The sequence below is a fragment of the Haliotis rufescens genome, unplaced genomic scaffold (assembly GCF_023055435.1).
Source record: "Haliotis rufescens isolate VD_foot unplaced genomic scaffold, xgHalRufe1.0.p SCAF_20, whole genome shotgun sequence".
Classification (NCBI taxonomy): domain Eukaryota; kingdom Metazoa; phylum Mollusca; class Gastropoda; order Lepetellida; family Haliotidae; genus Haliotis; species Haliotis rufescens.
Window position 1 is genome coordinate 15,403,561 of NW_025963891.1, and position 24,647 is coordinate 15,428,207.

A 24,647-nucleotide genomic window follows, 5' to 3' on the forward strand; every position below is an offset into this window, starting at 1 on the left:
TCCTGTTATGCGATGCGCATGCCCAGACATTATCGAATATCTACAGAAGCGCTCGTATAATCAAACAGATTGTTTGCAGGATATTCGTTTAACGCTCTTCGATGACTATTTTGGCATATTGTCGGACGCAAAGCAATTAATTATTTATGGTGATTGCTTGATTTATGAATATCGTCCTTGCAACAGACAGTATACGAGGAATTGATAATAAATATAAATATGACCCCTCAGACGTGGTTTGTACGATCTGCGTTTAATGATATTGATCCAGTGATTATATAATTCAGATCTTGGAGTGAAGAAATTGCCGAGGAAGAACCATCATCAATATTACAGTACAAATGCTGATGGATCAATATTTTTAGCATGACAATGACCCCGACTTCAGTGACAAAGAAGAACGGGATGTCCTCTCTCTCATTGTGGAGGTGAGATGATTTTACTGTAGGGCGAGTTGTTTTCTACGGAAGCCTTTTAGGGCCATTTATTTTGGGCTTTTTTCTTGAAATTTCAAGATTCGTGTATACGTAAAATTTCAACTTATGTAGCTTGAAATTTCAAGAAAAACACAAATTGCTCTAAAAGGCTTCCGTAGTTTTCGGAAGGTAAATGTAATATTTACACTTCAAATGAAGTCAGCCATGTCCAGTACAAAATGGGTTAACGGTTAGGAGAGGATGCGTTTGTCTTATTTTCTGTTTAAAGTAGACCGAGACGAGAACAACAGGTCGGATGGATTTTCAAACACTAACAAGAAAAAAAAACGAAAGAGAGAAACAAAATTAAATTATTTCAAAACGTATTTCACATTTATCTTCGTGAAAGAGCGGATGTCGCAAATCTAAAGGGATTCATAGTCCTGTGTTTTTGTTTCTTTTAAAAATCTATGAGTACATGTAATTTATTCTTCTGTCCAGAACGTTTGTTTCTTACCTGTTTAACGCCGACCAGACAATCCAATGACATCATGAGCATCGATCTACGAAATTGGGTTACGATGACATGCATCAACCAAATCACCGCACCTGACCACCGGATCCCGTTAGTGGACTCTTACGACAAGCATGCGTTCCTAAAGATCAATTCTAACCCGGATCTTCAGGGGTATCAAGCAGAATGACCCAGAATGTTTCTGTACCTGGCACGCCGAGTACTGTGAGGTATACTCCAAAGGGAGCTGAGAATGTAATGTAACGTTTCAAATCATTGATTGAGAGGGCTGATAATGACGAGCGCAGACCACGGGCGATATTATTTATAGAAAAGCTATGCTTTCTCAATGATTGTCTGTGAACATGATGGAATAATGATATGTACAAGTATAGATTACAAAATACTAAGAGTTGTGTTTACTGCAATATTCGCCGTACTTTGTCTGAAGGCTATTGTCAGTGCTTCCTTATATGAGAACGCCAACAACATGCATCCGTCAACTAAGATAAACGTTTGTTTGAAGTCATTAAAAAATAGAAATCGTCTGTGATCTTCTCATTTTTGATTAAACACTCACAAATATCAAAATTGACATGTCATGGCCTCCAAACGTCTGTTAAGAAATTAAACAACCCCCCCCCCCCCCCCCCCCGCCCCCACCCCCCACACCACCACCCACCCCCACCATCCACTATAACAGGAGATGAACTGTATGAACCAGGGCTGACCACTAGATCCACACTTAATCAGTGTGTGATTTACCAGCTGACCAACTAGATAAACCCACATGCGTGAGACGGTTATAGTGTTTTAGTACCAAGTGCGAGTCAAGTCTTTACCATGCGTGTCATCCTTTTCCTGGTCTGTCTGGTGGGCGTTGGTCAGTCGGCTACCCTTGCCCCACCCGCAAAGTGCTGCACGGACAGGGAGTTCCAGGTCACGTTAGGGGAGGCGGGAGGGGCCATGTATAAAATAAACGGACACTATGTTCAGAACTTCCTTCAGGTCAGTAGATCCTGTCAGCCATTTTATTCTGTTTTTGAGTAGCGATACATTCTGTTCATAGTACTGTGAAACCCCCTTAGTTTTGTTTGTTTGTTTGTTTGTTGTTTAACACCGCACTCAGCAATATTCCAGCTATACCACGGCGGTTTGTAAACAATCGAGACTGGACCAGACAATCCAGTGATTGACATCATGAGCATCGATCCACGCAATTGGGATACGATGACATTCATACACAAAGTCACCGAGCCTAACCACCCGATACGTTAGTCGCCTCTTACGACAAGTATAGTCGCCTTTTACAGAAAGCACGGGTTGCTGAAGACCTATTCTACCCCGGATTGTTTTCTGTTTAGTGTTGAAACCCATAAAGGACAATACACTCATGATTGATTTATCTGGACATTGCGTATTCCGGACGACAAGGAAATTAATTGGTTTTAAAGTGAAATTACACATGGAGTGAGCTGATGTTGTTTTGTTGCCATCAACAATCAGTTGTTGAGATCACGAGCAACTATCCAGGTCACACATTCATGGGGGTCATACATTGTCACAAACCAATCCCTATGCTGTCGGTTCTATGGACAAGTGTGTGTTATACGAGGGTTATTCTGCCCAGAAACCCCGCGGGATGGCATTAATATTTTGTGTGGTCATTTTATTTATGTAAATCAACCTTTAGATTGCAAAATAAACAGAATATCGTGTCTACGAAATATATATGCCATGTTTAGTTACACGAGGTATTATTATATTGATCGTTATTAAAATTTGTTTGTTTGTTGTGTAAAGCTGCACTCCAGCTATATGACAGCGGTCTGTAAATAATCATCTCTGGACCAGACAATTCAGGGATGGACATCATGAGCATCAATTTGGTTACGATGACATGCATCAACCAAGTCAACGAGCCTGACCACCCAATCCCCTTAGTCGCCTCTGACGACGAGCATAGTTGCTGAAGACCTATTTTACCCCGGATCTTCACGGCTCCGTTATTAACTACCATGACATATGTTTGTATTAGGGTTACAACAACCTCTACTACGACTCTTACAATGAGATGGTGGCCGTTGAATCTGTTATAATCTCGAATGGGACAGTCACATCCACCAACATTCTCTTCGACTATCCAAAGGTAACCACACAACCAATATAGTGAGTGAGTATTGTTTTACGCGGCCTTTAGCAATATTCCACCAAATCACGGCAAATGGGCTTCCCAAATTACACCATGTGGGGAATCGAACGCGGGTCTTCGGCGTGACGAGCGAACACTTTAACGACTAGGCTTCCCCACCGCCCCAACAAACAATATACAATACGTGACGCTTTACATACGTGTTTGGACCGCCTCCGTGGTCTAGTGGTAGAGCGTCCGCCTGGAGAGCGGAAGGTCCGGGGTTCGATCCCCGGCCGCGTCATACCAAAAGACGTTAAAAGATGGTACTTGTTGTTGCCCTGTCTGGCGCTCAGCATTAAGGGGCTAAAACAAGGACTGGTCCCCTCGGAGTCAGTATACTGTGTATGAGTGGGGTATTCATGTTAAACTGCGGCATGGTATCTCAGTGTGCTAGCACTATAAATCGGCATCAGCCCGGACTAGTACAATCAGCCACACACACACACGTGCATGCACGTCGCTATATTAGTGCAATAATCTTGGACGCGACGTTAAACACCATTTCACCTCACCTCACATACGTGTTTGTCGTTCCGCATGTGCAATACTGTCACACCAATTCATTATGCTGTATCAGACATCGCAAAATATGATACAATTCCGATTGTACGATGGTATGTAGTATGTTATGATAATGTTATATGAAATAATACTATATAGTATGATCTTATAATAATGATACAATATGATATTATGTTATAGAATATGTTGTATGATATAACAAGTTGTGATATGGTAATATAAAAATTATGAAATTACAGGGTATGGTATTGTACTGTATGTGTGAAATTATGTGACTGCGTTGAAATGCTAGGTGGAATGACGTGAGGTGATCTGGTCAGATATGTACATAAATTGTATAAAACTGTATATTCTTCAAATTGTACTATAGGCCTGTGGCCTCTTCAGTATGTGAAATAAAGATTAGATACAATTCCAAGACCACCCCATAATAAATGACATTTCCCTAAATCAGAGGATAAGAAGAAAATAATGGTTTGTGTAAAATGTATTTCATTATTCTCAAATCATCTTCCCGAGGCAAGGGTGTTAACTGACTATGACATCACGAAAACTGGACTTTTAATGGTCAGTTAACTCCCTTGGCACGGGAAGATGTTTCAAATACTTCTCCCCGCACCCGGGCCTACGATTCTATCGATCACGCCCTATACCCTGTCCCGAAGTCTGCCCCTTAAAGCGAGATATAGTCGTTGGTTGGTTGGTTTGTTGTAAATAACGCCGCACTCAGCAATGATATAGTCAGTACCTATGGTAACGTGATTCACATCTAACCTTGAACATGTGTGCATTTCAGAAATTTCAGTACGTTACTCCCAAGGGTGGCTCCTGTACTCGCTATGCCTTGGGGCAGGCGACTTTCCGGAAACCGTGTATACCAGGTATAAGACGCCAGGGGGAACTTAATGTCAACAAAAGGGCTAATGCAGCGGTTGGCTGGTTGGTTTGTTGTTTAACGCCGCACTCAGCAATATTCCAGCTATATGACGGCGGTCTGTAAATAATCGAGTCTGGACCAGACAATGATTAATATCATGAACATCGATCCACGCCATTGGGATACGATGACATGCATCAACCAAGTCAGCCTGACCACCTGATCCCGTTAGTCGCCTCTTCCGACAAGCATAGTCGCATTTTACGGCAAGCATGGGTTGCTGAAGACCGCTAGTGCAGTGGGGAAAATGCTGTAAATATGTCAAACCTTCTCCCAAGTGCACAGATCTGACATCTTCCCGAGGCAAGGGAGTTAACTGACTTTATAGTCAGTTAACTCCCTTGCCTCGGGAAGATGGTTCTTTGATATAGCTTTTTTACTGCCCATATTATTCGAAAATTCTTTTGTATCCTACCTGTTCCCCGATACTGTAGTGTTCCCTGATACTGTATCCTACTTGTTTCCTGATACTGTATCCTACTTGCTCCCTGTTACTGTACCCTACATGTTCCCTGGTACTGTAGTGTTCCCTGATACTGTATCCTACTTGTTTCCTGATACTGTATCCTACTTGCTCCCTGTTACTGTACCCTACTTGCTCCCTGATACTGTGGTGTTCCCTGATACTGTATCCTACCTGTTCCCTGATACTGTATCCTACTTGTTCCCTGATACTGTAGCATTCCCTGATACTGTATCCTACCTGTTCCCTGATACTGTATCCTTCTTGTTTCCTGATACTGTAGTGTTCCCTGATACTGTATCCTACCTGTTCCCTGATACTGTATCGTACCTGTTCCCTGATACTGTATCCTACTTGTTCCCTGATACTGTGGTGTTCCCTGATACTGTATCCTACCTGTTCCCTGATACTGTATCCTACTTGCTCCCTGATACTGTGGAGTTCCCTGATACTGTATCCTACCTATTCCCTGATACTGTATCCTACTTGCTCCCTGATACTGTGGTGTTCCCTGATACTGTATTCTACTTGTACCCTGATACTGTATCCTACTTGCTCCCTGATACTGTATTCTACTTGTACCCTGATACTGTATTCTACTTGTACCCTGATACTGTATCCTACCTGTTCCCTGATACTGTATTCTACTTGTACACTGATACTGTATTCTACCTGTTCCCTGATACTGTATCCTACTTGCTCCCCGATACTGTAGTGTTCCCTGATACTGTATCCTACTTGCTCCCTGATACTGTGGTGTTCCCTGATACTGTATTCTACTTGTACCCTGATACTGTATCCTACTTGTACCCTGATACTGTATCATACTTGCTCCCTGATACTGTATTCTACTTGTACCCTGATACTGTATCCTACCTGTTCCCTGATACTGTATTCTACTTGTACCCTGATACTGTATTCTACCTGTTCCCTGATACTGTATTCTACTTGTACCCTGATACTGTATTCTACTTGTACCCTGATACTGTATTCTACTTGTTCCCTGATACTGTATCCTACTTGCTCCCTGATACTGTGGTGTTCCCTGATACTGTATTCTACTTGTACCCTGATACTGTATCCTACTTGCTCCCTGATACTGTATTCTACTTGTACCCTGATACTGTATCCTACCTGTTCCCTGATACTGTAATCTACTTGTACCCTGATACTGTATTCTACCTGTTCCCTGATACTGTATTCTACTTGTACCCTGATACTGTATTCTACTTGTACCCTGATACTGTATTCTACTTGTTCCCTGATACGGTATCCTACTTGCTCCCTGATACTGTAGTGTTCCCTGAAACTGTATTCTACTTGTACCCTGATACTGTATCCTACTTGCTCCCTGATACTGTATTCTACTTGTACCCTGATACTGTATCCTACCTGTTCCCTGATACTGTATTCTACTTGTACCCTGATACTGTATTCTACCTGTTCCCTGATACTGTATTCTACTTGTTCCCTGATACTGTATTCTACTTGTACCCTGATACTCTATTCTACTTGTTCCCTGATACTGTATCCTACTTGTTTTCTGATACTGTATCCTACTTGTTTTCTGATACTGTATCCTACTCGTTTTCTGATACTGTATCCTACTTGCTCCCTGATACTGTAGTGTTCCCTGATACTGTATCCTACTCGTTTTCTGATACTGAATCCTACTTGCTCCCTGATACTGTAGTGTTCCCTGATACTGTATCCTACTCGTTTTCTGATACTGTATCCTACTTGCTCCCTGATACTGTAGTGTTCCCTGATACTGTATCCTACTTGTTTTCTGATACTGTATCCTACTTGCTCCCTGATACTGTAGTGTTCCCTGATACTGTATCCTACTTGTTTTCTGATACTGTATCCTACTTGCTCCCTGATACTGTAGTGTTCCCTGATACTGTATCCTACTTGTTTTCTGATACTGTATCCTACTTGCTCCCTGATACTGTAGTGTTCCCTGATACTGTATCCTACCTGTTCCCTGATACTGTATTCTACTTGTACCCTGATACTGTATTCTACCTGTTCCCTGATACTGTATTCTACTTGTACCCTGATACTGTATTCTACTTGTACCCTGATACTGTATTCTACTTGTTCCCTGATACTGTATCCTACTTGCTCCCTGATACTGTAGTGTTCCCTGAAACTGTATTCTACTTGTACCCTGATACTGTATCCTACTTGCTCCCTGATACTGTATTCTACTTGTACCCTGATACTGTATCCTACCTGTTCCCTGATACTGTATTCTACTTGTACCCTGATACTGTATTCTACCTGTTCCCTGATACTGTATTCTACTTGTTCCCTGATACTGTATTCTACTTGTACCCTGATACTCTATTCTACTTGTTCCCTGATACTGTATCCTACTTGTTTTCTGATACTGTATCCTACTTGTTTTCTGATACTGTATCCTACTCGTTTTCTGATACTGTATCCTACTTGCTCCCTGATACTGTAGTGTTCCCTGATACTGTATCCTACTCGTTTTCTGATACTGAATCCTACTTGCTCCCTGATACTGTAGTGTTCCCTGATACTGTATCCTACTCGTTTTCTGATACTGTATCCTACTTGCTCCCTGATACTGTAGTGTTCCCTGATACTGTATCCTACTTGTTTTCTGATACTGTATCCTACTTGCTCCCTGATACTGTAGTGTTCCCTGATACTGTATCCTACTTGTTTTCTGATACTGTATCCTACTTGCTCCCTGATACTGTAGTGTTCCCTGATACTGTATCCTACTTGTTTTCTGATACTGTATCCTACTTGCTCCCTGATACTGTAGTGTTCCCTGATACTGTATCCTACTTGTTTTCTGATACTGTATCCTACTTGCTCCCTGATACTGTAGTGTTCCCTGATACTGTATCCTACTTGCTCCCTGATACTGTAGTGTTCCCTGATACTGTATCCTACTTGTTTTCTGATACTATATCCTACTTGCTCCCTGATACTGTAGTGTTCCCTGATACTGTATCCTACTTGTTTTCTGATACTGTATCCTGCTTGCTCTCTGATATTGTAGTGTTCCCTGATACTGTATCCTACCTGTTCCCTGATACTGTAGCGTTCCCTGATACTGTATCCTACTTGTTCCCTGATACTGTATCCTACTTGTTCCCTGATACTGTATCCTACTTGCTCCCTGATACTGTGGTGTTCCCTGATACTGTATTCTACCTGTTCCCTGATACTGTATCCTACTTGCTCCCTAATACTGTAGTGTTCCCTGATACTGTATTCTACCTGTTCCCTGATACTGTAGCGGTCCCTGATACTGTATCCTACTTGCTCCCTGATACTGTAGTGTTCCCTGATACTGTATCCTACTTGTTTCCTGATACTGTAGTGTTCCCTGATACTGTATCCTACTCGTTTTCTGATACTGTAGTGTTCCCTGATACTGTATTCTACTTGTTTCCTGATACTGTAGCGTTCCCTGATACTGTATCCTACTTGCTCCCTGATACTGTAGTGTTCCCTGATACTGTATCCTACTTGTTTTCTGATACTATATCCTACTTGCTCCCTGATACTGTAGTGTTCCCTGATACTGTATCCTACTTGTTTTCTGATACTGTATCCTACTTGCTCTCTGATATTGTAGTGTTCCCTGATACTGTATCCTACCTGTTCCCTGATACTGTAGCGTTCCCTGATACTGTATCCTACTTGTTCCCTGATACTGTATCCTACTTGTTCCCTGATACTGTATCCTACTTGCTCCCTAATACTGTAGTGTTCCCTGATACTGTATTCTACCTGTTCCCTGATACTGTAGCGTTCCCTGATACTGTATCCTACTTGCTCCCTGATACTGTAGTGTTCCCTGATACTGTATCCTACTTGTTTCCTGATACTGTAGTGTTCCCTGATACTGTATCCTACTCGTTTTCTGATACTGTAGTGTTCCCTGATACTGTATTCTACTTGTTTCCTGATACTGTAGCGTTCCCTGATACTGTATTCTACTTGTTCCCTGATACTGTAGTGTTCCCTGATACTGTATTCTACTTGTTCCCTGATACTGTAGCGTTCCCTGATACTGTATTCTACTTGTTTTCTGATACTGTAGTGTTCCCTGATACTGTATTCTACTTGTTTTCTGATACTGTATCCTACTTGCTCCCTGATACTGTAGTGTTCCCTGATACTGTATTCTACTTGTTTTCTGATACTGTATCCTACTTGCTCCCTGATACTGTAGTGTTCCCTGATACTGTATCCTACTTGCTCCCTGGTACTGTAGCGTTCCCTGATACTGAGTGTTCCTTGATACTGTAGTGTTCCCTGATACTGTATCCTACCTGTTTCCTGATACTGTAGTGTTCCCTGATACTGTATCCTACTCGTTTTCTGATACTGTAGTGTTCCCTGATACTGTATTCTACTTGTTTCCTGATACTGTAGCGTTCCCTGATACTGTATTCTACTTGTTCCCTGATACTGTAGTGTTCCCTGATACTGTATTCTACTTGTTCCCTGATACTGTAGCGTTCCCTGATACTGTATTCTACTTGTTTTCTGATACTGTAGTGTTCCCTGATACTGTATCCTACTCGTTTTCTGATACTGTAGCGTTCCCTGATACTGTATTCTACTTGTTTTCTGATACTGTATCCTACTTGCTCCCTGATACTGTAGTGTTCCCTGATACTGTATCCTACTCGTTTTCTGATACTGTATCCTACTCGTTTTCTGATACTGTATTCTACTTGTTTTCTGATACTGCATCCTACTTGCTCCCTGATACTGTAGTGTTCCCTGATACTGTATCCTACTCGTTTTCTGATACTGTATCCTACTCGTTTTCTGATACTGTATTCTACTTGTTTTCTGATACTGCATCCTACTTGCTCCCTGATACTGTAGTGTTCCCTGATACTGTAATGTTCCCTGATACTGTATTCTACTCGTTTTCTGATACTGTTGCGTGTTTCAGACGAGTCGGAGTTCGACGGTTACTCCTACATGGGGTATGGCGCTGAGCAGCTCCCCCTGGTCAGCTGGAGATACCGACAGCCGGGAACTGACCACATCGTCAAGCTGTCCGTCACCAAGGAAGGCTGCATTCCCGTCATCGAGAATATATTCGGACACTTCAAGACCAACATCAGTGACTCTGGTATGAAATGAACACTTGAGGGCTAAATGGGAGTGTGAAAGGGAATGTTGTTTTACGTCGCAATCATCAGTGTCCCATGTTTATCACTGCAGCGTGAAGGAATTGAACCTGGATAAGGTCCTGAATGCATGAACAACGATCAATGCCTTCGGGGCACGATGATACACCATCTGCCAAGTCACAGAGATTGACAACACGATCCCATGCATAAAGTTGATTGATTGATTGATTGATTGATTGATTGATTGATTGATTGATGTGATTGATTGATGTGATTGAGTGATGTGATTGAGTGATGTGATTAATTGATGTGATTGATTGATGTGATAGATTGATGTGATTGATTGACGCCATTGATTGACGCCATTGATTGATGTGATTGATTGATCATTAATATGATCGGTTGATAATTAATTGGTGATTGGTTGATTGATTGATCATTAATTGGTGATTAGTTAATTGATTGGTTGGTTGATTGATTGATTGACCATTTATTGATGAATTAATGCTGATTGGTGATTGGAATCAAGTTAATCTGTCCTCTGCAAACCAGCGGTTGGCGGCATCGGACCAAGGCCGTCTAGGTAGGGCTGATGTATGTATGCAGCATGCCGGTTACAGTAACCAAATCGTGGGGGTGCTGTGGTCTTAATCTGTCCCGAAATACCCACAGGCAGCGTTAGAAACTGGCTCTAGTCCTATGGTCCTTGCCAAACTGCCCAATAGTTAAGGATTCCTAAGGACTTTTAGAAATGTGCCCTTCTTAAGGGTTTTGTTATACGCAATCATTGTAAGAACAAGTGGGCTAAACCTTGTAGTTTCTATCGCTGACAGGGGTAAAGTAACGAATCAATGTATTCATCTGATCCATCTGTGAGGTATTGGTTCATTGTTTCAGTGGCTGCCAATACCATGTTCCTGATGGCTAAATTCCAGCCATCGATCAGCAATCGCGATTTATTCAAAATACCCTCCGGATGTTCCAGCTCAACAGGCACGGTAAGATGTGTGGGTTGTGACTGACATCAGCGTGGTGTTGATTACGTTAGATATCCAAGCCTCAATTAACTCTGTGATTATTTAAATAATATTAACTTTTATCAACCATATTACAACGTCGAGACCACGCCACGCTGTAGTCAAGACTGATGGTTAATTATTTGGTGTTACCTGAACAGAACAGAAATATATTTCTGAACCTCATGGGGGGAATAATAATTTCAAATACAGGAAACTACGGTTATAACGAACTCAAAGGGATTACTAGTTTTAGTTCGTTATAACCGTAGTTCGTTATAAGCATATATACAGCATATATACAACAAATGGCCGGGACAAAAAAATATGTTCGTTATATCGGTCAGTTCGTTATAAGCGTGTTCGTTATAACCGTAGTTTACTGTAAATGTAATGTCTCCTTTGTCTTTGGCCGTACGGTAACTGGTTGTTAACAGTTAACTGAATAAAACGGAAATTTATTTCTGAGCCTCATGGGAAATAATTATCTTAAACATGGCTCCTTTGTCTTTGACCCTAAATTAACTGATTGTTAGTTAAACACCGCTTGAAAATGACGTTACTTCTTTTTCCACCTGTAAATTACCTTGATGTTGGTCCATTTAAAAAACCCGCGTGTCGTCAGCGGCATTCGAACCCGCTAGCTAATGTAGTCTTCTGCACGGCAACAAGGAAAAAGTCATGTGGAATATTCAATGACATATCAACATACATCGAGACGATTAGTCAATGAATGGGTATATTTGTTATTTATTCAGTAGGCTATACTTTACATTAAACGTAATGTGATTTGATACCTTTGGGGGGTTGTGATTATCAATGCAATGTTGTTTAAACCCTTGGGGTGCTAGGGTTCTTTGACCTATGTTAGCCATTGTTTAAATCATCTCCCCGAGGCAAGGGAGTTGACTGAGTATAAAAGTCCAGTTTCCACCCTTGTCGAACTAGGCTGGAATTTCCAGGATCGATCGTAGCGCCACCAGTGGCAAATTACGAGTTATGTCCCTTCGATGTCCCTCCTATTGACCAATCAGATTCCATCTCTTTTTCACTTGCATTTGCTTCAAACGAAATGGCGGCGCCCAGTGAAGACGATCTGATCGAAAACCATGACCTATATTGTAATAAAACGGGATTAATAACATGAAATATTTGCAAAATAACCGTCGACGCCCAGTTGACGGTACAAATGCTTTGTAAATCCCGCAAGTTGAAAATCTGCAAGTTGAAATCCAATTTTTTTTACGAACCGGATGTCTACTTCGTTGCCCGATTTTGATTGGACTATGCCTAGACTCGTTTGTCCAGTCAAAGCGTAACTCTGAAATTCCAGTCTTGTTCGGCAAGTGTGGAAACTGGACTTTTCTAGTCAGTTAACGCCCTTGCCTCGGGAAGATAGTTTTAAATAGGTTGGACTACTCCGATGTATAATTGTTGAAATGGTCAGTAAAACCTTGGCTTTTTTCTACCTATGCTTTTATGTAATTTCAAATGATTTGCTGATATTTCATTCTATGATATATTTGTTTATTAAATATATGATTTAAAGAAGTTATTCCTTCTTCTTACTTCCAGATCCCACAACCCGTTGGTCGCTCTCTACGTGGCATCCATGCTCTCTTCGCCAATTAAATACTCGGCATGCATTTTTCTGTTCTGTTTGTTGTTTAACGCCGTATTCAGCCATATTCCAGCAATATGACGGCGGCCTGTAAGGAACCAGACAATCCAGTGATTGACATGAGCACCGATCTACGCAATAGGTACACGATAACATGCATCAACCAAGTCACCGAGCCTGACCACCCATCCCGTTAGTCGCCCCTTACTACAAGCATCCCAGGAGGCACAAGACATTGTTTCAATGTTGAAATTTGGTTGATACTTGAAAAACATTGTATCAACATAATTTCAACATTTCCTTTCGATATGTTGAAATGTCTAATTGTTTTCAACATTGATTCATCAGTGACCTTTCGATTTTTGAAAATCTATTGAAATCTGACATTGTTTTCAACATTGTTAATATGATGAAATAGGACATTGTCCCTCAACACTGGCCTATCGATATTGAGAATATGTTTAAAACTGACGCTGTTTCAAATTTGAAAAGCAATCTAAAATTCAACGTTTCATAAAAATATAAATTCAACTATTCTATAGTTTTATAGACTCTAGACTCCACGTTTTACACTAAACGATACGATTACAAAAATTATTTTATACATGAATACATTTGGTTTAACGATAAAAAATGGTACTTGTTGTTACCCTGTCTTGTGCTCGGCATTAAGGGGCACAAACAAGGACTGGTCGGCTCGGAGTCAGTATACTGTGTCTGAGTTTTACCCTCGTACAAGTCCAGGGCATACACCATGGGCCGGTTAAAATGAAAACCAAATATAGCTATTGATAAAGAGAATATTCGACAATATAAAATAATATGCAGTCTCCGCCACCTCATTGCTATAACCGATAACAGTAGATCGATTGTTGTCGGGACTTAAGGTTAAATTTTGAAAAGATTTTGAACAAATATGAAATGACAAAAATAGTCAAAATATGATTGCATCCGAAATGAAACGGCGATCTTCACATGCAGTGGCATTTGCACACGGTTTTCAATGCATAAAGTATTACATACAACTTATCCTAAGGTGAAGATGATAAAGAAGGTAGATTATTTTGTAGGTATGTCATCGATTTTAGGAAACTCATTTGATGTGATGCCTCTGTTTTATTAATTAGCGTCATCCATTATCACTTATGGCAGGACAACATTCCCCTTGTCTGATTCCTCGTCAGGATCAACACTGAACAGCCCGTAGTACAACACTCCCGGTGTTGTTCAGGTGAACACTTGACTTGCCTTTGCATGTATTTGTGACGGGTGCCACCTGGTACTATCACTATTATTCACACATGTTTATGATTTAATGCAGTGGATTGACATCTTTTCATACTATATGAGAAATTTCATATGGAATGGGGAAATGGTTAATTACAGTGTTCCACTATAACACAAAGTATTTATCGTTGTCGAAATAAGCTTTTTGCCCCACATTGTGTACGTCAATTCGACAATTTCGGTGGCGGTAGTGTCATGGTGTGGGGGGCAATATCCTACACCAAGAGATCTGACTAGGTTGTGGTTCAGGGAAATCTGACAGCAAATCGCTACATGAATCAAATTCTTCAACCCCACCTTCTTCCAATCATTGACCGCCAGAAGGAGTTGTTTCAAAGGGACAACGCTCCACTGCACACAGCTCGTGTCACGGTAGACTACCCTCCATAGTGCCAACATCAACGACTTGCCCTGGCCTTCAGGATCTCCAGATTTCGACCAAATCGAACACCTCTGGGATGAACTCAATCGACGTGTACGTCAATGTCAGAACACGCCGCAGACACTCCCACAACTGGTCAACGCGTTACAAGCAGAATGTCGCAGGATCCGCAGGACAGAATTCGTACACTTATCCAGTCAGTGTCGAGGAGATGCAGAGCCGTGATTGCTGCCCGGGGCGGTCACATGAGGTACTGAGTTTAGCGCAATCTTGTGACCTTATGTGACATGACAATGAATAGTTTTCAATGCCTTTGTACAACGACAGCGTGTGACTATCGAGCTCCAAAATTTCATATTTGTATCTATGATATTAAATTAAACATATCGACTTTATCAGGTACAATACATTTACTAAAACTCTACCGTGCGTATCTTTTTTGAAGAGTGTATGTATACATAATGTATTACTTAAGTAAGTAAAATGAGCATGGGTGGGTCAGTGGACAAAGCAGTTTCTTTCACGATGGAACGTATTCGTTGGTTCAACGAAATACATACGAGGTGAGGTGAGGTGAAATGGGGTTTAACGTCGCGACCAAGATTATTGCACTTATATAGCGACTTGCATGCACGTGTGTGTGGCTGCCTGTACTAGTCTAGACTGATGCCGATTTATAGTGCTAACCCACTGAGATACAATGTCGCAGTTTAACATGAATACCCTACTCAGACACAGTATACTGACTCCGAGCCGACTAGTCCTTGTTTCAGCTCCTTAATGCCGAGAGCCAGGCAGGGTAACAACAAGTACCTACATACGACCTCTTCTTTCACATTAAGATGTCGTGATATAACATAGAGAGGCATTAAACCCATTTACTCGCAGGTAAAAAAACTCATTTCTACAGTATTTCCGAAATCAAGGCAATTGCTACCACATCCCATGACCACTCCATTGCAACAGGCGTATTTGTTTTCGGTATAAAGTTTTTGTTATTTTTTTAAATGGCAGAAATGGAATATATCAATTCTTGGGCAGACAGTACAATGGTATGTAACACACTGTTTCAGCAAAATACTGACATCAACCGTTTTTGCTGAATAATTTAAGCGACAAAAGATTTTCTTTAAATCAAAAGAAACCGTTGCACGGTTCCGAATATACCATACGCACGTGGGAAATGATACGCTCGATACGCTCGACCCGTGAAAATCCGGGTTAGGATAGATCTTCAGCAACCCGTGCTTGCCGTAAAAAGCGACTATGCTTGTCGTAAGAGGCGACTAACGGGATCGGGTGGTCTGGCTCGCTGACTTGGTTGATGCTTGTCATCGTTTCCAAATTGCGTGTATCGATGCTCATGATGTCAATCACTGGATTGTCTGGTTCAGACTCGATTATTTTTCAGACCGCTGTTATGCTGAGTGGGGCGTTAAACAACAAACAAACAGACAAACAAACAAACAATGATACGCTCACCTTTTCGCAAACACCTGGTATCATCACTATTTGATAGTATTTCATAAACACATGCTCATGATATAGATTTCAAAGAGCGTCATACGACCCTTGCTCAGAAGTTGTTTGATCAAGGTTACAACATCCAAGGTCTCAGTAAAGCTTTCAAAAAGTTTCATGGTTGACATGAAGAGTCCATTGCCAAATTTGACGCATCAGTGACAGAAATCATGTCCGATGCAATTCATTTCTTGGTCATTTTCAGGTGAACAATTGACTTGCCTTTGCATGTGTTTGTGGCTGGTGTCACGGGTGCGGCAGGATACGATCACCTATCCGCAAACACCGTGTATCATCACTATTTGATAGTGATTCAAAAACACATGTTCATGATATAGTCGGAATCGTACAGTTGACTCTACTTTTTGCACAGATTTCTTACGATTATGTAAACGATTTTGTCGCTTTTTAATTATCCAACTAAAACCCTTTCGATATCAGTATTTTGCCGAAACATTCCATTGCCTGCCCAAGAACTCACTGATTCACACTGTCTGTTTTAAAACAAGTTCGTCCAACGAAACAACGAGAGATAAAGCATTTGCAGATAGCAGATCTATTTTGGTAGAGTGGCGTATCCCAAACTGAGGCATTCATACAACGTGGCAGATGGTCTGTCAGTACAGCCGAAGACTTCACACACAAAGCTTGTCTCCACTATGAGGTTTCTGATATTGACCGCAATGGTGGGCCTCTCCTTGGGGGCCGGTAGTGACCCCCCTAGGCCTTGTTGTACCGACCACCAGTTCGAGGCGGTCATGGGCCAGGTTGGGGGGAATGTCTACAACCATCATGGGCATCTTACACAGAACTGGCTAGATGTAAGTTTCCTTATTTGTTTGTTTGTTTGTTTGTTTGTTGTTTAACGCCGCATTCAGCAATGTTCCAGCTATATGACGGCGGTCTGTAAATAATCGAGTCTCGACCAGACAAACCAGTGATTCACGTCATGAACATCGATCCACGCGATTGTGATCGATGACATGAATCAACCAAGTCAGCGAGCCAGACCACCCGATCCTGTTAGTCGCCTCTTACGACGAGCATAGTTGCCTTTTACGACAAGCATGGGTTGCTGAAGACCTATTCTACCCCCGATCTTCACGGGTCAGATGTAAGTAAAGCAATGTATCTTAACGCATTCTCGGGGCACATATGGTTCACTCTTCCAAGATGCCGCAATTTGCTGTGCAGAGTTGTGTGCCATAATCGTACCAGGATCCCCAAGCCATTGGAGTTTTCCTTCCAAATCATGCCTTTATATACTTAGCGAGGCTGTAACTCGTTGAACACTCTTTCACCTGTGGAGACCGCCTCCGTGGTGTAGTGGATAGACCGCCTGCCCAGAGAGCAGAAGGTCGGTAATTCCGCACCCTGGCCACCTCACACCAAAATACATTGAAAGGTGTTACTTGTTGTTACCCAGCCTGGGGCTCGTCATTAAAGAGATAAAACAAGTACTGGTCGGCTAGGACTCAGTATACACGCAAACATACACAAGCAAACATACACACGCAAACACACACACACACGCAAACGCAAAAACACACACGTACGCACGCACGCACACACAAAAAACCAAACATCTCGATCTCTTCAAAATCCCAGCTCAAATCGCCACAGTATATCAAATATTTCGATGTTTCAAATGGTCGGTCCCTTGGGGAAAGGGCTCTGTGCAGAGTTGCGCCACATGGGCGTGACAGAATCAAATGACCGTAGGTTCGTTATTGTTATGATTCTTAGTTTATCATCACCATTCCATGCTGGGTGAGCGTTAGTTTAGGCTTACCACCTACTCCAAGTTGACTCTTCGAGATGGAACTGACATATTGTACAAAGTGCCCTTAAACCAAACTTACTGAATGCAACCACACTTGGCATCGTCCAGGGCTACAACAAGGTCCACTACGACGCCTACAACAAGATGATCGCTGTGGAAGCCCACCAGACCCTGATGAACGGATCCGTGACCGTCACTAACATCCTGCTGGATTATCCCAACGTGAGAATCATACACCATGTGTTGACTGACATATATTTATCTCATTAGTGAGTAAGCTAAACTCTAACGTGCGCATCGGCATTGTTATAGCCACTTAATACCGACTTAATCCCAATAGAAATAGTTCACATAGTAAACGTGGAGATTCCGAAGAACGAATAATAAGGTTTTTTTTTACCTCTCTGGCTCTTTTTAATCTTAAGAAAGACATAGATTAAGCATTTGTTATTCCGTCTTCCCGAGGCAAGGGAGTTGAATGACTTTAAAAGTCCAGTTTTCTCCCTTGCCGAACTAGGGTGGAATTCCTGGGCTTGACCGTAGCGCCACCAGTGGCTGTTACGAGTTATGTCCCTTCTATGCCTCTCCTATGGACCAATCAGATTCCACCTCTCGTACCACTTGCATTTGCTTCAAACAAAATGGCGGCGCCCAGTCAAGACGATCTGATCGATAATCAATATCTATATTGTGATAATTTGAGTCTTACATCGCGAAGTGCATGAAATCACGTGAGCACCTTGATTAAAAACATGGAAAGATTTGTCAAATGTCTGTTGCCAACGAGTTGGCGGTGAACATACTTTGTAAATACTGCAATCGACCGAAATCTGCATGACAGTTTACGAACCGGATTTCGATTTCGTTGCGTGTAACAGTGATTGGACCATGCATAGACTCGTTAGTCCAGCCAAAATGTAACTCCATAATACCAGTCAAGGATGGAAACTGGACTGTTATAGTCAGTCAACTCACTTGCCTTAGGAAGATGTTGTTTCTTCGGGACTTCCACTTTTCTGTGTAAATTATTTTTTACGAACTATTGTTACAATTCAGAGTTGCGTCCACTAGGGGTGCTGGAAACCTATGATCCCGGTTCACCCTGATTATGTTTCTATGTTTGTCAGCACCATACCCGTGATCGTTGGTTTCACTGAAGTGGTAGACGACTGAGAGCTGTATCACTTTCCTCCACGTGGAGGCGACAATGTTACATATTTAACATGTGTGTATATAAATATATCGGTTATGCATGCAACATGCAAATGGAAGCCTTCTTGTCCATCTTGGACAACGCAATGTTGCTGTGAAGGATAAATATAAGAATATCCCATTGTGGCCATGGTCTGTCAGCACCTTGTTCGCGTGATAACCAGATCACAGGGTCATCCAGTTGCCGACCGTCCACAACCTATATACGACCTTTACACTAACGATTTCTATATATAACTCAAGACACCATTCAGAACATCGCTAAACTAAAATTACCAGAACATCTAATTTTTCTGCAGAAAAGGCAGTATATCCAAAATCAAGGCAATTGCTACCACACCCCGCTGACCACGACAATGCGAGAACCGTGTGTTCCTGGTACGTACTATTAGTTCCTCTTTCGTTTTTTTAAAAAATAAGAAAAAAATGGAATCAATTCTTGGACAGACTTTTCTTCCTTTGACCACAACGCACAGTAAAACGTTATATTAATTTTAGCAACTCTAAAACAACCCCAAGCAAACCACACTAGTTGTGAACACCTAGTTGCTGATCAATCTTTGACGCCCTATAGCCCATAATATTGGATTTCGGTGAGGTAGCCTAGTAGTTAAAGAGTTCGCTCGTCACGCCGAAGACCCAGCTTCGATTCCCCACATAGGTTCAATGTGTGAAGCCCATTTCTGGTGTCCCCTGCCCTGATTTTGCTGGAATATTGCTAAACGCGGCATAAAACCATACTCACTCACTATAGTTGAATTTATTTTCTCATTTATCAATAAATTCGTATGAACTGAGGTCTTTCAACTATGTACAATGTACACGAGCAGTAAGCATCAGGAACTATAAAGGAGAAACACCACTGAATATGATTTATTTCGACCAAACCATGGTTTGTGAATGTTTCATATGCTGATTATCATTTTGCCAGACTCTGCTCAGTACATTGGGCCAACGTACATGGGATACGGCACGTCGAAGCTGGCTCTAAATAACTGGGAGTACCACCCCCAGAACACAGACCAGTCCCTCAAGGTGGCCCTAACGCAGGAGGGGTGCACACCCATTGTCGAGTCTTTTGTGGGTCACGTAAAGACGAATGATGGGAAAGAGAGTATGTAAAGCTACATGTTGTTTTAATACGTATGTTTATTTGTCGATTAGTGTTCCAGTTAGATGACAGCGGCCTGTAATTAGTCGAATCCAGCGATTGATATTATGAGCCACGATCTACCGCCGCCGGGGTACGATGACACGCAATTAACGAGGTCACCGAGTCTGACCTCCCCATCCATAAGCATTCGTGACTAACTCGTGTTTTTCCGGGACAAGCGGAATAGCGACTCGTGCCCCTCTCGTGGCAATTTTTGCGACTGGGTTCCGTCTAAGCGCAAACGGGCATTGATACAAGAATTGTCAACTCGTTGCGTAATGATTCATGTATATTTCCCCCATGTCATATATAGTCCAGATGCTATTTAAACACATTGGGACTTACGGTATTTATAAAGTATGATTGAACACATTTAACTGTATCGAGGGTTTATTTTTAGATGCAAGACATGTATAAATTCAATGTTTGTCCCTAGGGGATTCTTTGACCGAAGTGTTTGAAGTCTAAGCGCATTCTGATTGGTTTGTCGTATTTTCGCCCATAACATTCCTCGATAGGGGGACGAGTCTTCTTGCAGGTTGCGGGAAGAGGCGAGTGGGGACGAATGCATCCATTAGGTCTCCTCTTACGACCATCATGGGTAATTTGGGGCCTATACTAACCCAGCTTGGGGGCACGGGTGACCCTGTCGTCTAAGGCACCGCGATTCGCTGTGCAGAGTTGCGTCCCTTGTACACGCCAGAAAACTATGATTGTGGTTCGAATCCCGGTTCGCCCCTATTATGCTTTAGGTTTGTCAGCACCATACCCGTGCTCGTGGGTTTCACCGCAGTGGTAAACGTCTGAGACCTGCATCACTTCAGGCTTTCCTCCCACATTAAGCTGACACGCCGTGATATAACTCGAAAACTGTTAAAAGCGGCGATAAACTCAACGCACTCACTCACTATAACCCAGCTTCATTGCACTGGAAGAAAGATGCAATAATGTTATTACCCATAACTGATTTTGACCACAGCATATCGTTAATCCTGTTCGTGGTTCCAGACAGTACTGCTGGATAATGTTGTTGTCAGAATACATTTCTTGCTGTTCTAACCTCAAGCTTATTTCTTTAGTCTTGCACTTTGTATATTATTATTTGCAGCGATTGAGACAAACTTTGTGTACGTCTTCAGTGAGTTCCGAACTGGACTCCGAAACAGTGACGTGTTCAACGTCTCCCAAGCATGTCGGATGTCATCTTCGGTGAGTACACGCCACACAGAGACATTACTTTATGGGCGCTATAGTCAGACCGCCTCCGTGGTCTAGTGGTAGAGCGTCCGCCCGGAGAGCGGAAGGTCCGGTGCTCGATCCCCGGCCGCGTCAGACCAAAAGACGTTAAAAGATGGTACTTGTTGTTACCCTGTCTGGCGCTCGTCATTAAGGGGCTAAAACAAGGACTGGTCGGCTCGGAGTCAGTATACTGTGTCCGAGTGGGGTATTCATGTTAAACTGCGGCATGGTATCTCAGTGAGCTAGCACTATAAATCGGCATCCGTCCGGACTAGTACGAGCAGCCACACAAACACACATACGTACATGCACGTGGCTATATAAGTGCAATAATCTTGGACGCGACGTTAAACCCCATGTCACCTCACCTCACCACCGCTATAGTCAAGGCCTAACTCCTATTTTATCGTTCTGATTCTTGGAGCATTGGCGGGTAAATATGTTTCTCATATTGTACTTACATTGAGATCTGAAAACAGCCTTAACGAGTGGCGATAAGTACGTTATGGGACCATCCCACCACGCCGCCATTAAACATAACTACCAAGCTCTGCCTTTCCCACAACGAGCCTGCGTTATCGGACAATCTTGTCTAACAGGCTGCTATTACACTGGAATGGTTTGCAGAAAGGGATTTCATTTGTGACGCATTCCGTTCAAGTGTTACCTAAGATCTGTCTTCATGTGGTATCGCGTGATGACATCCTTTGTGTGAGTGACCAATGTAAGGAACACCACAAGGGTGCTTCACACGTTGTATTGGTGTGTAGAAATGAACGAAGTCCTTGGCCTGACAAGCGAACACTTTTCCCACTAGGTTATGGCACCGCTCTATCAAGGTGATAAACAGCTATGACTTTCAGTTTACAGTAGAATAAGAGATATAGAACTTGATGACTTCGAGACGAGGAGGGGGAACGAGTGGCCGTCGTCTTAGGCGCCGCGATTCGCTGTGCAGACTCGCGTCCCTTGGGCACGCCAGAAACCTATGATTGTGGGTTAGAATTCCGGTTCGCCCTGATTATGTTTCTAGGTTTGTCAGCACCATACCCGTGCTCGTGGGTTTCACCGAAGTGGTAAACGTCTGAGACCTGCATCACTTCGGGCTTTTCTCCCACAATAAGCTGACACGCCGTGATATAACTGGAATAATGTTCAAAGCGGTGTTAAAACCCCACTCACTCACTCACTCGAGGCGAGGATGCTTATTGTGATGCAAAGGTTCTATGAAATAATCTATTAACAATCTATTAATTCGTTGTATAGCTAATGCACAAAATGTATGCTCTAAACATGTCTAAATCTAGCACGCAATGGGTTAGTCTGTAGTAAGTGTAGGCTAGTACTTGGAGTTGCCTGTCATACTCTCTATATTGTTGTAAAGTTCTTGTAAGACGATTTTTGTTATAGATTAAAAAGTGTTGACCTGATTTGCTTGATGCTCGTGTCTACGGAAGAAGTACATTTGCTATACAGCAAACTACGGTTATAACGAACACGCTTATAACGAACTAACGGATATAACGAACTAACTTTTTGGTCCCGACTATATGCTGTAGTTATGCTGTATATATGCTTATAACGAATTACGGTTATAACGAACTAAAATTAGTAGTCCCGTTGAGTTCGTTATAACCGTAGTTTACTGTAATTGATATATTTACACCATTTGTTTCAGATACCAAACCCGGTGGGCAGGTCCGTCCGTCACGTCCAAACATTGTTCTCGCAGTGAAGACACACCCTCTGGTAACATTTCCCCCTCAATAAACGGAACTCTGAAACACGGCTTTATTTTCTTTTAAAAACATATTTGAAAGTGCCGAAGAATGGTCAACACAACTATAAAGTCATGTACGTGTTTATCCATGTATCAGTCAACATGAGAATGAATCACTGATCCACTGAAGTCATACTGCTCAGTTGCCTTGTACCAATACAGACATATTTTGAACAACGTGGACAGTATAACCTGCAAAAAGACAATGTAAAGTAATCCACATGTAACACCGTCTAGTAATGAATCCATCTGGAACATCATCTTGTAATGAATCCATCTTCAATACCATCTAGTCTGCAACACCATCTTGTAATGAATCCATCTGCGACATCATCTAGTAGTGAATCCATCTGGAACACCATCTTGTAATGAATCCATCTTCAATACCATCTAGTCTGCAACATCATCTTGTAATGAATCCATCTGCGACATCATCTAGTAATGAATCCATCTGGAACACCATCTTGTAATTAATCTATCTGCAACAACATCTAGAAATGAATACATCTGCGACACCATCTGGTAATATATTCATCTGTAACGCCATCTAGTTATGAATCTATCTGCAACAACATCTAGTAATGAATCCATCTGGAACACCATCTTGTAAATAATTCATCTGCAACGCCATCTAGTTATGAATCTATCTGCAACAACATCTAGAAATGAATACATCTGCGACACCATCTGGTAATGGATCCATCTTGAATACTACCTCGTAATGAATTCTTCTGCGACACCATCTGGTAATATATTCATCTGTAACGCCATCTAGTAATGAATCCATCTGCAACACCATCGTTAAATGATGGTCAAATAGCCAATTCCCTTCCACAGATCTACACACCTGGGTGCCGTTGAACAAAACAACCTTAGCGCTACGACTGCCATAAGTCTATGTTAATGTATGGGAGTTACGATCACCTTAGCGCTACGACTGTCGTAAGTCTATGTTAAGGTATGGGAGTTACGATCACCTTAGCGCTACGACTGTCGTAAGTCTATGTTAAGGTATGGGAGTTACGATCACCTTAGCGCTACGACTGCCATAAGTCTATGTTAATGTATGGGAGTTACGATCACCTTAGCGCTACGACTGCCATAGGTCTATGTTAAGGTATGGGAGTTACGATCACCTTAGCGCTACGACTGCCATAAGTCTATGTTAATGTATGGGAGTTACGATCACCTTAGTGCTACGACTGCCATTGGTCTTTGTTAAGGTATGGGAGTTACGATCACCTTAGCGCTACGACTGCCATAAGTCTATGTTAAGGTATGGGAGTTACGATCACCTTAGCGCTACGACTGCCATAAGTCTATGTTAATGTATGGGTGTTACGATCACCTTAGCGCTACGACTGCCATAAGTCTATGTTAAGGTATGTGAGTTACGATCACCTTAGCGCTACGACTGCCATAAGTCTATGTTAAGGTATGGGTGTTACGATCACCTTAGCGCT

At 42.1% G+C, this 24,647-nt stretch overlaps 2 protein-coding genes across 2 annotated transcripts; both read left to right on the plus strand.

The window, feature by feature from the left end:
- The first annotated feature begins 1,711 nt into the window (after nt 1-1,711).
- On the plus strand, nt 1,712-12,852 carry LOC124133811. Its single transcript, XM_046498357.2, has 6 exons — nt 1,712-1,938; nt 2,969-3,079; nt 4,443-4,527; nt 10,007-10,189; nt 11,088-11,188; nt 12,782-12,852. Exons 1-6 carry the CDS (start codon nt 1,774-1,776, stop codon nt 12,836-12,838), a joined length of 702 nt encoding a protein of 233 aa, XP_046354313.2. The 5' UTR covers nt 1,712-1,773; the 3' UTR covers nt 12,839-12,852.
- A 3,748-nt stretch (nt 12,853-16,600) lies between these two features.
- Nucleotides 16,601-23,188, plus strand: LOC124115297. Its single transcript, XM_046476224.2, has 6 exons — nt 16,601-16,838; nt 17,909-18,022; nt 19,312-19,390; nt 19,944-20,126; nt 21,274-21,374; nt 23,083-23,188. The coding sequence occupies exons 1-6, from the start codon at nt 16,677-16,679 to the stop codon at nt 23,137-23,139; spliced, it is 696 nt and encodes a 231-aa protein (XP_046332180.2). The 5' UTR covers nt 16,601-16,676; the 3' UTR covers nt 23,140-23,188.
- The last annotated feature ends 1,459 nt before the right edge of the window (nt 23,189-24,647 follow it).